This window comes from Capsella rubella, unplaced genomic scaffold (assembly GCF_000375325.1).
Source record: "Capsella rubella cultivar Monte Gargano unplaced genomic scaffold, Caprub1_0 scaffold_1, whole genome shotgun sequence".
Lineage (NCBI taxonomy): Eukaryota > Viridiplantae > Streptophyta > Magnoliopsida > Brassicales > Brassicaceae > Capsella > Capsella rubella.
The window spans coordinates 12,978,661-12,993,198 of NW_006238923.1; the positions used below are offsets into that span (position 1 = coordinate 12,978,661).

At 31.5% G+C, this 14,538-nt stretch overlaps 3 protein-coding genes and 1 non-coding gene across 4 annotated transcripts; 3 read left to right on the top strand and 1 right to left on the bottom strand.

Annotated features, from left to right (window-relative positions):
- Nucleotides 1-5,055: 5,055 nt before the first annotated feature.
- LOC17897569 (alkylated DNA repair protein alkB homolog 8) lies at nucleotides 5,056-6,928 on the top strand. Its single transcript, XM_006307616.2, has 3 exons — nucleotides 5,056-5,146; nucleotides 5,313-6,461; nucleotides 6,576-6,928. Exons 2-3 carry the CDS (start codon nucleotides 5,332-5,334, stop codon nucleotides 6,673-6,675), a joined length of 1,230 nt encoding a protein of 409 aa, XP_006307678.1. The 5' UTR covers nucleotides 5,056-5,146; nucleotides 5,313-5,331; the 3' UTR covers nucleotides 6,676-6,928.
- Nucleotides 6,929-7,404: 476 nt separating this feature from the next.
- On the bottom strand, nucleotides 7,405-8,751 carry LOC17897000 (putative F-box/FBD/LRR-repeat protein At3g49030). Its single transcript, XM_006305791.1, has one exon. It carries the CDS (start codon nucleotides 8,749-8,751, stop codon nucleotides 7,405-7,407), a length of 1,347 nt encoding a protein of 448 aa, XP_006305853.1.
- Nucleotides 8,752-9,059: 308 nt separating this feature from the next.
- On the top strand, nucleotides 9,060-11,639 carry LOC17899876 (uncharacterized protein At4g37920). Its single transcript, XM_006307589.2, has 6 exons — nucleotides 9,060-9,280; nucleotides 9,963-10,297; nucleotides 10,379-10,550; nucleotides 10,653-10,897; nucleotides 11,095-11,282; nucleotides 11,376-11,639. The coding sequence occupies exons 1-6, from the start codon at nucleotides 9,133-9,135 to the stop codon at nucleotides 11,533-11,535; spliced, it is 1,248 nt and encodes a 415-aa protein (XP_006307651.1). The 5' UTR covers nucleotides 9,060-9,132; the 3' UTR covers nucleotides 11,536-11,639.
- A 2,313-nt stretch (nucleotides 11,640-13,952) lies between these two features.
- On the top strand, nucleotides 13,953-14,025 carry TRNAR-UCU. Its single transcript has one exon. It is a non-coding gene; the product is annotated as a tRNA-Arg (tRNA).
- Nucleotides 14,026-14,538: the final 513 nt, after the last annotated feature.

The window sequence follows — 14,538 nt, forward strand, 5'->3', positions numbered from 1 at the left end:
AACCATAACCCGAATCCACGGGTTTACCAATATAAAACCCAATAAGGTTATTTAGACATATCCGTACCCTACCCGAACCGGTTTTTTCATTCCGGGTTGGGTATTCGGGTTCGGTTTTTTTTTTTAATTTGCCCAGCCCTATATGTGTATCGTAGGACTATTTTTTACAGAATTTATATAATGTTTTTATAAAGGGTAATATTAGGGAATAGCCAAATTTTAGACAAAAATTAAGTAATTAGCCATGGAACATTTTTTAATTGGAGAATAGCCATGGGCTCACGTTTTAGAATGAGTGAAATGAAAAATTCATCCTCTTGGTATTTTGGAGTTTGACAGAAAGATAAAAAAAAAACTCGGCGATGAAAACAAAAATGAGATATATACGAGCATTACAAGAAAGAAAAAGATAATGCCTAATCCTCAACTGCTTTAGGGAAGACCCAAAGTTCTCAATAAAGAGTGTCAAATGAATGATTGAAAAGTAAATAACACAAACCACACTAATAAGCTAAGGGAAAAATGTTATTAAAATCCCGAACTTACATATTTTGGCCCTTTTAATCCTCGACTTTCACTGTGGCCATTAAAATCATAGACTTCTCGTTAACGTTATTTTTAAATCACTATCGCCTGTTGATTGAGCCAGATTGAGCATGTCGTCAAATCAAATTCTCTAACAGAGGAGTTAACAGCTGTTTAGGATCGTTAATTGATCTCTGTTAAGTCGAAAAATGAGAATCACAAGGACAAACGGCGTCGTGCTGCCTTAAGCGAAATGCCTAAGTTCCCAAATCAACGTCGTTTGTTCTTGTGATTCTCATTTCTCGACTTAACAGAGATCGATTAACGATCCTAAACGGCAGTTGACTCCTCTATTAGAGAATTTGATTTGACGACATGCTCAATTTGGCTCAATCAACAGAAGATAGTGATTTAAAAATAACGTTAACGAGAAGTCAATGATATTAATGGCCACAATGAAAGTAGAGGATTAAAATGGCCAAAATGTGTAAGTTCGGGATTTTAATAACATTTTACCCATTCCTAATCCTCAACTACCTTATCAAGAAATGGAGCCACTTTGGATTCCCAGTTGAAGATCAGTTTTATGTTGTGAGTTGTCAAAATTGTTATGAACAGTTTGATTCTTCTTCTCTCCCTTATTTCTTGATTTAGTTTGTCGGATCACATTTTGCCTTTTCAGAGTATCCGTGACCAGAAATCTAGCATTGCTCGCATAGCTAAAGCTCGCTTTAACGAGCCTAACTGGTTGAGAAGTGCAAAAATAATACAATTATTTAAATAATTTATGAAAATCGATAACAGTGAAAATATTGCACATCGATTAGTTTAAATGATATTATAATTTAAATCACTTTTTACAACTGACACTAATCTTAACATCAATTATTCACAATTGATATAAATTATTAACATCAATTCTTATAAGCGTAGCAAATACTAGGATCATTTATAATAATTGATATGAAACTAGCATCGTGTTTTTTCAACTGATACATAATAACATCGATTATAATAATCAATGTAAAAAAATATTCAACCGATGCAAATTATTTGCATCACCATTGTTTAAATCATTTACATAAGTGATGTATAATTTATTTGCATCAATTATAAGTAATGCAAATATTAAAAATAAATGACACAAAACACACTTTTTTGTAGTGTATGAACTTGCTTTATAATTGCTAAAAAGTATCCACACCATGTCCATCGAATTAAGTCCATAATGTTCATAGTAACTGTACATTATGTTCGAGAAATAAAATTTTCCATGATAATTTATGAATCCATTTAAACTTGTCCAGATGGAGATATTTTGTAATTTGTTCAAAAATGTGTAAGTCGTTGTCTTTAGAGTAAGGAAAGTTTGAAAAAAGATGATAGTAATAAATTATATGTCTAAACATTGGTGACTATCCAAACGGTGTAGTCTATTTGGTCATGCGAATCACGTAATCGTTACATATCAATACACAAGTTTATAAGCATCTAGTAGTTATCCATATAGAATATGTGTACTAGACATGATATCATAGATAACTATTGTGAAAGATGTTCAAGCTAAAAAAAGCCTAAGTCATAAGTCTTAAATCCTAAAACCCTAACCCTAAATACTAAATTGTAAACATAAACCATGAACTATAAACCATCCAACTAATTGTCAACATTTAATTATTTTTCTAAATCTCTTATATCAAAAGTTACGTTCATGTGATCGTTATTAAAAGGGGGAGAAAAAGAGAGAAAAAGAGAGAATCTCTTGTAGTAAAATATGAAAGGTGGAGAGAAAGTTAAAGAAAGAATAACATAAAAAACATAGGAGCAAAAAGAAACGAGATAAAAGAGAGATATTAGAAATTGAGAGATATATTTTTCTTTTTACTTTTTATTTTAATGTTAAAAGAAAAGTAAAAGAATGAGAGTAGTTATAACTTAGAAGAGGATTTCTTTGTCATTTCTTATTTCGAATGTAGAAAGTATAGAAATAGCATAAAGTGGACGTATCTCTATATTAGTAAAAGAGAAGTACAAAAATTTCATGGGTCGGGTTATTTCAGAAAATTTTAAAAATATTACCCGATTAGATTAAATGGATACTTAGAAAACGAATTACATTTATGATATAGATATGACCCGTTAATAAATTGACATTCCATAAAAGTGTTGGCCATTAATAGGTTTCGAGATTGCCTCTTCGATGCCATATTTACTATCCCACTAATTTAGGATACTTTGTTATTGCTAACAAATCTATTTACGGAAAACAATATTAAATGCTTATATTAAACGACTTTTCAAAATAATTGACTAACCTCTCAATCTTTACAGAATATCCTAATATGTAAACAATACCGTAAATATTCCAGAGCTCTACAATATTAATCTTTACTTCTGCAATTTTTTATAAGACAAAATATTTGATATAACAAACGAAAAAAACATATATATAAAACATACTTTAAAAATATTTGGTATAACAAATATAAAAAATGCACATAAAACGACATAGATAATGGTATTAAAAATGATAATCAGTTGGGTATAGTTAAATGTTTCTTAAAATCATAAAATAAAATTTTAATATATATATACTATAAAACGAATTTAATAATAAGAATTAGTGTGATGTTTATAATTATATTTGATCCTTATTATTATTATTTTTTTATCTTTCCTGATATGTAAAATGAAAAATTTTAATCACAATAAAAATATATGAAAGGGGTTCCAAGATTAATCCATATCTTTATCAGTTTGAATTACTTATAAAAAATGGAAAACTATTTTAACATTAGCATAATTAATGCAAAATTAGTTATGGAGCTCATATACACTAATTTTATATTAATTTAGGGGGGGGGGGTGAAAGACAAAATTTAGGGAGCTCATGTCATCTAATTTTTTAATATAAAAAATATTACACAAATTATCATTACTATTATTTGGGAAGCAATAATAATAACTAATTAATCAATTTTATTATTTTAAAAATACTACACTATTTTTAAGTACTTTTGAAAATATAAAATAAAATATAAATATTTAGCTGAATATTAAGCATAAAATATTCCTTATATTATATTAACTAAATCACTATATTTACTAAGAGTATTAGGTTCGGAACCGCGCTACAGCGCAGAGGAAATAGTTACATATATATAACTTTTAACGGATTATAATATGTTACATTTTAATTTTATTGGAAAAAAATAGTTTCAATATTTTAAATTCTAAAATATTCATATATTTAAACGTTTTAGTTATAATATTTTGAAACTTTTTGAAATATTAAATATGCTCATGTAACAATGATTTTAATACTGGTCATACTTATAATGATTTTAAACCATTGTCCAAAATATTTAACTGAGTGTAGTTGAGTATTATATGTCCGTTTTGAAAAAATAAAATTACAACATATGCAAAAAAAGTTAAATTTTTATTAAATATTTATATTATATAGTATAATATCATAAATTAAAAATAAGATCAAATAAAAGTGAAAGAAGAATAAGAATTTTTTAAATAGATTATAATAAATTAGTTAGAGAAATATTAGGAAATCCTATAATTAGTTATGGAAATAATACAATCCTAAAATTAGAAATGGGAAGTATCCGATGTATGTATTTGAACCCAATTTAATATCCAATTTTGAAGTATCCAATTGTTAAAATCGGGTTAATTTTTTAATTTTGACCCAACTCGTATTCCATTTTGTACTTCTCTTTTACTAATTTACTAATGTAGGGATACTCCATAAGTTTTTCTTATTAGGAAGTTAGTTAAGTAAATCAAAATTATGATTGTTATCATACGAACATTTGAGTTTTATGACGTAACTTTTATTTCAAATTTAAAAACTAATTACACTCCTATATTATAGGGCTTTAAAATTTCTCATTTTTCAATTATACTCATTTTATGAGTAATTCAATTATATTTATTTAATTAAACTTCTATTTTTCAAATAATTACTCATTTTTCATGATTCTTTATAAAAATACACGGATCTTTACGGGTTGGTTCGTCACAATATACATTGTGAGTTTGTATTTTTTTAATATACGTTATTTTATTTGTTTTATTTAAATATTGTATTTCATTTCTGAATACACATTTTTCCCAAATAATTGAAATCAAATATATATTTCAAAATTATAATTGTTGATACTAAAATAAACAAAATAATAACACATACAATAAACAATGAATCGAAAACATTCCCCCGCGCTGTAGCGCGGGTCCGAATCTAGTTGGTGAATATTTTATGAGAACGTGGGTGTAGATGCTATTTACTCATGATTAAATATGTAATTATCTTTTAATATATAGGAGGATGCTAAATTGCTAATAGCATTTCAATGTAAATTTTTACTTTTAAATTGCTGAGTTTCGTGTACTTCTTAATTATAATAGTAGGATAAATTATGGGTTTGATTGATCAAAACTAAATAATGGGTTCAGTGTCATAAATATATTTAAATATGGAATACTGAATCTATAATATCAGTCAATTCCTCTTCCCAAAACCCTAAAATCCACCTTCCGTTTCAGATCACACGAAACCGACACTTCCAAATCCATTTCCTCTGCTCGACGTTTCTTCTTTGACTTCGTAAGCTTCTTCTTCCTCATGTCTATCTCACTTTCTTATATAAAGTTTCAATTTTTATTCGTTTTTTCAGCTTTTGAATCACTTACTAGGATCTTGAATCTGAACTTCGAATCTTAGGTTTGATGATGAATTGAGCTAATTGAGTTTGGTTACTCTGTTTCTACAGATTCATGGTTGCTTAGCTCATGATTTTGGATGTTTTAAGAACTATTAGAGCTCGAAATCTTCAAAGTTTTGGTTTTTATTCGGTGGGTTCAAGTAGAATGCGAGATATCAAAGTCAAAGCTGATCCTAGGGAGGTGTTAACATCATCTGATGAAGAGGAAGAAGCAGTTCAGGTTATTGAATCTGTTTCCATTAGAGAAAACGAGGTTTCGTCGTCGTCTTTGAGTGTTAAATCGACGCCTGAGATTGAGAAAAAGTATGTTCATCGGGTTTATGATGCGATTGCTCCGCATTTTAGCTCTACTAGGTTTGCTAAGTGGCCTAAAGTTGCTGCCTTTCTTGAATCATTGCCTTCTGGATCTGTGATTCTTGATGCTGGATGCGGGAATGGGAAGTATTTGGGGTTAAACCCGAGTTGTTTCTTCATTGGTTGTGATATAAGTCATCCGTTGATTAAAATCTGTTCGGATAAAGGGCAAGAGGTTTTGGTTGCAGATGCTGTTAATCTTCCTTATAGAGAGGAGTTTGGTGATGCAGCGATATCGATAGCGGTTTTGCATCATTTAAGTACAGAGAATAGAAGGAAGAAAGCTATTGAAGAATTGGTTCGGGTGGTAAAGCCTGGGGGATTCGTTCTCATTACGGTTTGGGCTGCGGAACAGGAAGACACATCGTTGCTTACCAAATGGACACCCTTGTCTGCAAAGTATGTTGAGGAATGGGTCGGCCCTGGTAGTCCAATGAATAGCCCTCGTGTGAGGAACAACCCGTTCTTCAGTCTTGAGAGTATTCCAGAGACTGAGGTCAGTACGAAGGAGCAAAAGGCTGAGAACAGCCCGTTCATCGGTCTTGAGAGCATTCCAGAGAGCGAGGAGAGTACAAAAGAGCACAAAGGTGAGAGCATTATCCCAGAAACCAAATCCAGCATAGTAGAGCAAAAGGATGAAAAATCTGTTCAAGATTCATTGGAGGCTCTGAAGAAGAGTCAACAAGAGTACTTTGTTCCATGGCATTTACCATACCACCGTGCTGAAGTGAGTGGTGCATCTGCATCTGCACTTGCAAGCGGGCTTGCAAAGAAAGACGATAGAAAAGGAGCTGTTGTGTACAACAGATACTACCACGTCTTCAGTGAAGGCGAACTTGAAAGGTTTTTGAGTCTTATCGATAAATTTTCTTTCCGGTTTTTCTATAGATTCTCTCGAAGATCGCTAGTCTTGTTTGTTAAATACTGTTAACATGTGGTAATAATCATCTTTCACAGGTTAGCATCTGGAGTAGGCAATGCAATGATAGTTGATAGATTTTACGATAAGTCCAATTGGTGTATTGTTCTTCAGAAAGCAGCTTTAAACCAAGATTGATCATCATCTAGTGGAACTAGACTCTCTGGTTTCATATACTTTCCAAACCTTTCTGAAATTGAAACTCCATTGCATATGTAATCGAAAAATTATCATTGCATTTTTCATGGTTGTAGTTCAGATTCTGTCACAGCTCATTTTCCCTGCAATTTGTTGGCTTTAAGGGGTTTTGTATTATGTGTAACACAAATGAAAAGAAAGAAAATTCTCTACATGATAAACAAAATGTTTTTGTACAATACAGATTTTATCAGTGATTCATTCAGTAATTTGAATAAGTGATATACCCAATTGAAAAGCAAAGTTCTTAAGAGACAAGTTGTAATCCTGTCCTGATGGTGAAGCACTTCTGTCTTGCCATGGTTTATGACTTTATGTCATGTCTTCCCAAACCTATGAATTGAAATGTCCTTCTTGAGAGTGACTTCCAAGCTAGGAAGACACTACACTTATAGCCGAGACTATAATGCTATAGTACTAACTAGTCTGAGATGCTTCGAACACGAAGAAGATGCCTAATGCGGTAATGCCTAAAGCCTTTCCTTCAACTTTCAGGTTCCTCGATGGCTAAGTCCATTAGAAAAAAACACTATGTATGTCTTTATGTTGAGTTTTCTTTTATTGTCAACAAAAATTAGCAAACCAATAAAATGAGTAAAGTAGATAATTTCACATCTCCCAAAATCGCTAAAAACAGTAAACACCATAGTACTTAAGAGTTTCAAGAAATTAAATAGAACCGAACACAAGTTTACATGAATTAGAAGCCATGTCCGCAATAGCCAACTCGTCAAGCAACTCATAACTCTTTTCCAACTTTTCTACCTCTTTAGGATCAATGCGCTTTACGAAGAAAGCTGCTTCCTTCAACCGTCTCGCGTTTTCTAGGATGTATGTGGCCACTTCTTCCTCATCTTCTTGTTGCCAGTTGAATCCTTTCCACAATAACTTCTCTAGATGGAACAACAAACATTCCGGTACACATTCTGGTGGATTCCATGCCTCTCCCTTGTCTAAATCTCTTTCGCAATCATCCATACCCGTGAGCTTGAGAATTCGTAGCTTAGGAGCACTATCAAGCATCCACAAAAGTCGTTTCCACCACTCTGTTCCATTATGTCTCAACCAATCTGATTCATATGTTGTTAGCTCTAAATCGACTAGCTGATCAAAGATTTTACCCGTAGGAAATGTAATATCAAAGGATGATGAAAATTCTAAGCTAAGACGTTTGACACAAGTTAGAGATTCTAAAATGTTCTCATTTGTTATATTATAAACCTCAACGACTACTGCTTCCACCAGCTCTGGCGCATTCTCAATAAGACAACACCCAAGCATGCAAAACCTTTCTAGTTTCAAGTATTTTAAACAAGGTGCATTTATCACATAACCTCCCAGATCTGCTGCTGGGTAATTATCATATATGGTTAGTCTCTGTAATGATGGCACCGCGATTGTGAAAGGCCCCTCAAGGCAATAGTTTCCTCCATCTACAACCAAGTCTTCAAGACTAGGACAGCCACCTAAAAGGTTGCAAACAGATTCTTCGTCTTCGAAGTTTACCTCGTTGAGGAATAGCTTTCTTAAGGATTTCAAGAAAACCCGAGAGGGAAAGTGAAAAAGAAAACAAGTATGGATCTCTAAGATCTCAAGTGTATCATTGAAGTTAAACAAAACACTCGGAAACTTAACCATCTTAACCTCATCATATAAACTAAACTTCTTATCCTCTTCATATAAACTAACCAATACCAATTCACGTACACGACGTGCAAATGCAGTTTCAATGCACATTCCAATATTCAATATATCAGCTTCATATTTAAAGTTCAAATGCAAACTCTCTAGAACCGGAGCCTTATGTAAAGTCAAAAACTTGTAAATATTCTCTGGGTTGTAATACTTGGATTGATCAGACTTAGGCTCAAACTTGAGATTTGGCACCATCTTCCACAGAGATCTCCAGTTTTTAGACAAAACACTCGTGGATGTGACAGTTTCTGTTGGAAGTAAAGACAAGATCTTCAGAAGCAAATCTTCAGACAGCTCACTGATTCTGTCCTCGTTAACCATCATAGCAACTCGATTACTCAAAACTTAAAACAAAATCTTCAGATATTGCCTCACCAACAGTTCCAAACACAAAGGCAGCCTAACACAAATCTGATTAAGCTTCAAAACGATTCAGTTGTGTTGTAATAAACCAAATTTGAAACCCTAACAGAGTTTTCAATATCCTCCAAGAGTATGGAGGAAATAAAACAAAAAAAAGTTTCATTATTGGGCCGTGTTAACGGGCCGAGTGTCGTATTCTTGAAAGCCCCATAATTTTGAAAGAGTATTACAATAGTGCCATTAGTTCTTCGTCTTCCTCCTCAGAATCATCTCTCTTTCTCCGGCTAAAACCCTTTCTTCAACCTATCTATGTGAAAAGCTCTGTTCTTTCGGAGAAAAATGGTATCTGTATTATTCCAATCTTCTTGTTCTTGTTCACTCTCTAGCTTTCGCTCTGTACAATTCGGAGCTCGTCTCGTTTCTCCTCTGTATTTCGCCGGAAGTCATGTACACGTCACTTCCAGTGGTGGTCTTCGAATCGAACAAGGTAAGGTAAAGGGCTTTCACAAAAAAAAAATCAAATCTTTAGAAATTTCGAAACTTTGTGTCTTACATAGTCTATGCAGTTCTTGATTTAGAGGGTACTAAGACTAAATCTTGCTTTGATTGCTTAAAATTAATCTCAAAGGTTCTGTCTTTATGCTCTCAATGAATTATAACTTATATTCTTCAATTGTTAAGCTTGCTTAGAGACCAAACTATATCAGGTAGCTTTAGTTTCCATTAGACTTGACTGGTCTATGCTGTTCTTGATTTTAGAGTTGATTAGGGCTAAATCTTGCTTTGGTTGCTTAAAATTGATCTCAAAGGTTCTACCTTTCTTCTCTTTAATGGATTATAACTTAGATGTTGCGCATCTTCAATTGCTAAGCTTGCTTAGAGAGCAAACTATGTCTTATTGTAGTATTTATGAGGTAGCTTTAGTTTCCATTAGATTTACTGGTCTTTGCTGTTCTTGATTTTAGAGGGGATTTAAGATTAAATCTTGCTTTACTTGCTTAGAATTAATCTCAAAGGTTCTGTCTTTATGCTCTTAATGAATTAGAACTTATATACTTTAATTGCTAAGCTTGCTTAGAGAGCATACTATATCGTATTGTAGTACCAGGTATTTAGTTTCCATTAGATTTTTACTGGTCTGTAATGGTTAGAAGTTTTGTGAATCTCAGGATGTTTACTGAACTTCAAAGGTGAAAGATCTCAAAGATTTGTTGTCTCAGCTGTGGTGGATGATAAAAGTATTGTAGCTAAAGAGGAGAAGAAAGAAAGTGGTTCTGAAAAGGTTGTAGATAATCAGAAAATGATCAAAGTTTGTGATAAGCTCATTGAGGTTTTCATGGTTGATAAGCCTGCACCATCTGATTGGAGAAGATTGTTAGCTTTTAGCAAAGAATGGGATAGTATCCGGCCGCATTTTTATAAACGGTGTCAAGAACGTGCGGATTCTGAGGATAACCCTGAGATGAAGCATAAGGTTCATCGGCTTGCAAGAAAGCTCAAGGAGGTATTTATGTTGCCCTCTCTTTATGTATTTGGGAAGTCGGGTTATCTATGCTATTTGATTGTGACATTGGTTCTTAATCAGGTTGATGAAGATGTTCAAAGGCATAATGAGCTTCTGAATGTTATCAAGAGGACACCACCAGCTGAAATTGGTGAACTTGTTGCAAGACGACGAAAGGATTTCACAAACGAGTTTTTTGATCATTTGCATACTGTTGCAGAATCCTACTATGACAATCCGGATGAGCAAAATGGTAAATTTATGCCTCTTGTGAATTAATTGAAACCCTTTGCCTAATTCCAATGGGACAAAACAATACTAATATTTGTTCAATGATGAAAATTTTTCTGGCAAGCTCTTGCATCACTGGGGAAGTTGTCTATAGCGGCTGTACAAGCCTATGACACTTCAACAGAAAGCATTGATGCACTAAACGCTGCGGAACTGAAGCTCCAGGACATAATCAACTCCCCTTCTCTTGATGCTGCGTGCAGAAAGATTGATAGTTTGGCTGAGAAGAATCAGCTTGATTCCGCGTTGGTTCTTATGATCACAAAAGCTTGGTCTGCTGCTAAGGAATCAAACATGATGAAAGATGAGGTACTAAACTCACTCCTTAAAGCATAGATTCCTTACATTTATTCCCATGATTGGCAGAGAATTGGAATTAGTTACCATATGATAGTTTTCTCGGATGAACATTGTATAACATTGATATCATACAACCTAAGAATCTATTTAGTCGTAGAACACGCCACATATTTTTGTTTCATACATTTGTTGTTGGTTCTTGACAGGTAAAAGACATACTGTATCATTTGTACGTAACAGCAAGAGGGAATCTGCAGAGGCTAATGCCCAAAGAGGTGAGAATACTTAAGTATCTACTATCGATAGAAGATCCTCAGGAACAATTGAGCGCTCTACAAGACGCTTTTACACCTGGGGAGGAGCTTGAAGGGACTGATGTAGACTACTTATACACGTAAGGACGAGAAGAAAACTAGATCGGGTTAGCTTATATACACATTTAGATAGTTATTGAACCTCAGAGTGTGTAAAAATGGAAATTATGTAGGACGCCGGAGCATTTGCAGAGTTTGATAAAGACGGTATTGGAGGCGTATCATTTCAGCAGAGAAGGGAGTCTAGTGAAGGAAGCCAAAGACCTTATGCATCCTGAGCTCATTGCCAAAATGGAACAACTCAAGAAGGTTCTTGAAAAGAAGTATTTGTGATCAAAGATTTTACAAATGATAATCTAGCTTTTGTTACTATGTATGTGTTGTTGTATATGGTGTATGACATTAATCAGGTTTCACACATATTTTTGATACCACCATAAGACTAGCCTGTAGAGACATGCTGCAAAACTACATAGAAACATCAAACATGGCGTTCTCGCATGTCTATAGAAGCCTTAGCAACTCACACTTGTCTTCTCCCCTTTCACGCGATAACAATTCGTATCTCAAGAAAGATTAGGTAAGAATTTATAACAATCTCAAGGGCCATGTAAGAACGTGGAGCAAAGTTTGCAGCTCGTCACAAGTATTGTGAGAGATGATTCTGAAAAAACAGACTCCTCATGTTGAAGTAGTTTTTATTTACTTTCAGCTTTCTTTTCTTATTCATTCATATAAACTAGATTTTAACCTGCAGTACACCGCGGGACGATATTCCTAAAATGTATTTTTTTATTAATTTTGTTTGGTATATAAAAGTGTACAACTATATATGATTGTTAATTCTATGATTTAACCCGTATAATATTATATGATAATTTATTTTTTATATAATCGTAATTTGGTCAAATTAATTAAATAAGTATAATATTTAAAATAATGAAATGATATTGACATAATATTCGTTTACATAGTATAATTTCATATTAAAATATTTTGTGAGTTATACTATAGTAGACCACCCGTAAAAAAACTATAATCATAATTATGTAAATTATAACTCGTTCCATAACATGACCCGTGCTACAAAATTTTCAATAATACTTTAAGTACATCCATTTTTGTTCGTTTGAGTAATATAAATCTGTTTCTAAAAATTCAAATTGCAACATATGCAAAAAAAATATATTTTTTGCTATACATATGTTTATGTAATAATATAAATTTAAAAACAAATAAGATCATATAAAAATGTTGGAGAAATATTTGATTTATTAGGGAGAGATTTTAGGAAATTTATTAAATGTAATAAATATTGATTTCTAGTTTTGCAATTTTATTATGATTAATTATAAAATTTATCTTGAACTTTTTCTATTTAATCAAATGGCAAGGGGTTGATTATGAAAATATTACAAAATAAAAGGGTAGAACACTAAAGGTACTTCAAAAATGTTAATATAGATTATACATATGTTTATGTAATATATAAATTTTAAAACAAATAAGATCATATAAAAATGTTGGAGAAATAGTTGATTTATTAGGGAGATATTTTAGGAAATTGATTAAATGTAATAAATAGTTTTGCAATTTTATTATGATTTAATTATAAAATTTATCTTAAACTTTTTCTATTTACAGTAAAACCTCTATAAATTAATACTCTATAAATTAATATCTCTATAAATTAATAAAATATCTTAGTCCCAACATTATTAATTTATAGAGGTTTTACTGTAATCAAATGGTAAGGGGTTAATTATGATAATATCACAAAATAAAAGGGTAGAACACTAAAGGTACTTCAAAAATGTTAGGGGGTGTTATTGGATTCTAACTTATAAAGAATTTAGATGACTCTGATGAAATCATAGATTGTATGATTTTAAAGGATTGTTTGAGAGTTTTATATAATCTTGTTGATTAGTTTTTTTAAAGTCTTGTAAAGTCTCTCAAACAATCTATGTATTTATAAGATACTTTTCATGACTTTGATTTGTAAAGAAGAGTGTTTAAAATCATAAACCAATAACATAAAATTTAAATTCATTAACAATCAGAGATTCTTTTGTTTTAATTGAATAACACAGAACTTTTAATGACTTTGTAAAACTCTGTATCCAATACACCCATATTTATGAAGATTTTGAATGACTCTTTACAAATCAATAACTAATAACACCAAACTTTAAAAGAGTTTTGTAAAATCTTGATTGAATAACAACAGATTCTACCTAACATCTAAAGTCATTAAAACTCTATATAACTCACAAACCAATAACACCCCCTTAATATAGATGTTTTTTTTAATATGAATACAATTTTACATTCACACAAAAAAACTTACAAAAAGATAATTTAAAGTTTTGTTAAAGATAAAAACAAAAGAGATAATTTATTTTGTAGTTTCTAAAAAAATAAGTAGACAAAATATTATATATATATGTGTATAAGAATAATTAGTTCACAATCAAGTCTCTCCAAATTTTGTTTGAATGAAGTGAGGATTAATCCATTTTGTAGAATTTTTGTTTTGTTTTGAAAAGATGTAGTTTTTAAGTTATCTATGCAGTTTTTATTAGTTTTTGATGATGAATAATAAATTTCGTACAAAATAGAAAATATAATAAAAGAGAACAGATAAAAAAAGCCTAAAACATTTATAGTATTTTTGTTTCTACAGTATATATTAAGGTGCAAATTGATACAATTTGTATTTAAATTTAAAACGAAGAATTGGTACAAAAGCGCCCGTGGCCTAATGGATAAGGCGTTTGACTTCTAATCAAACGATTGTGGGTTCGAGTCCCACCGGGCGTGTAATATATTTTTGTTAACATGACGCATGTTAATCATACCATCACGAACGAACCATATCTTGAATATAATCTATGACTAGAGGATGGCCCGTGCTTTCGCACGGATGATGTTTTTTAAACTAAAGATATAAATGAATTTGTATTAATATTTGGTATTCAATAGTATAGGATAAACATAATAGTCTTGTATATTTTAATTTTAAGTCTATAGAGTTAAATCGCGTGTTGATTTGTATATTTTAACTGTATAGAAAGTAAATAATATATACAATAGTAATTAGATCTGGTTTTAATATAAGTACGTATATATTATATTTTCCCTAAAACCGTTAAATTTATCAATCACGGACATTACCTCAACGGTGTATAAGAAAATGCAATCTTTTAATATAATTTACAAAAATTGTATATCGGTTGAAAGATAACATAAGTGATATATAACAATTTCATAAATTTGGATAATCTATTTATGAATACCTTATGAATAAAATTTAACTATTGGCAAAAGTATATG

Bases quoted from the DNA above. Each gene is read 5' to 3' on its own strand.
- LOC17899876 (XM_006307589.2), top strand. From the start codon at position 9,133: ATGGTATCTGTATTATTCCAATCTTCTTGTTCTTGTTCACTCTCTAGC. The intron at 10,898-11,094 runs GTACTAAACTCA...GGTTCTTGACAG, and splicing joins CAAACATGATGAAAGATGAG to GTAAAAGACATACTGTATCA. The intron at 11,283-11,375 runs GTAAGGACGAGA...GAAATTATGTAG, and splicing joins GATGTAGACTACTTATACAC to GACGCCGGAGCATTTGCAGA.
- LOC17897000 (XM_006305791.1), bottom strand. From the start codon at position 8,751: ATGGTTAACGAGGACAGAATCAGTGAGCTGTCTGAAGATTTGCTTCTG.
- LOC17897569 (XM_006307616.2), top strand. From the start codon at position 5,332: ATGATTTTGGATGTTTTAAGAACTATTAGAGCTCGAAATCTTCAAAGT. The intron at 6,462-6,575 runs GTTTTTGAGTCT...CATCTTTCACAG, and splicing joins AGTGAAGGCGAACTTGAAAG to GTTAGCATCTGGAGTAGGCA.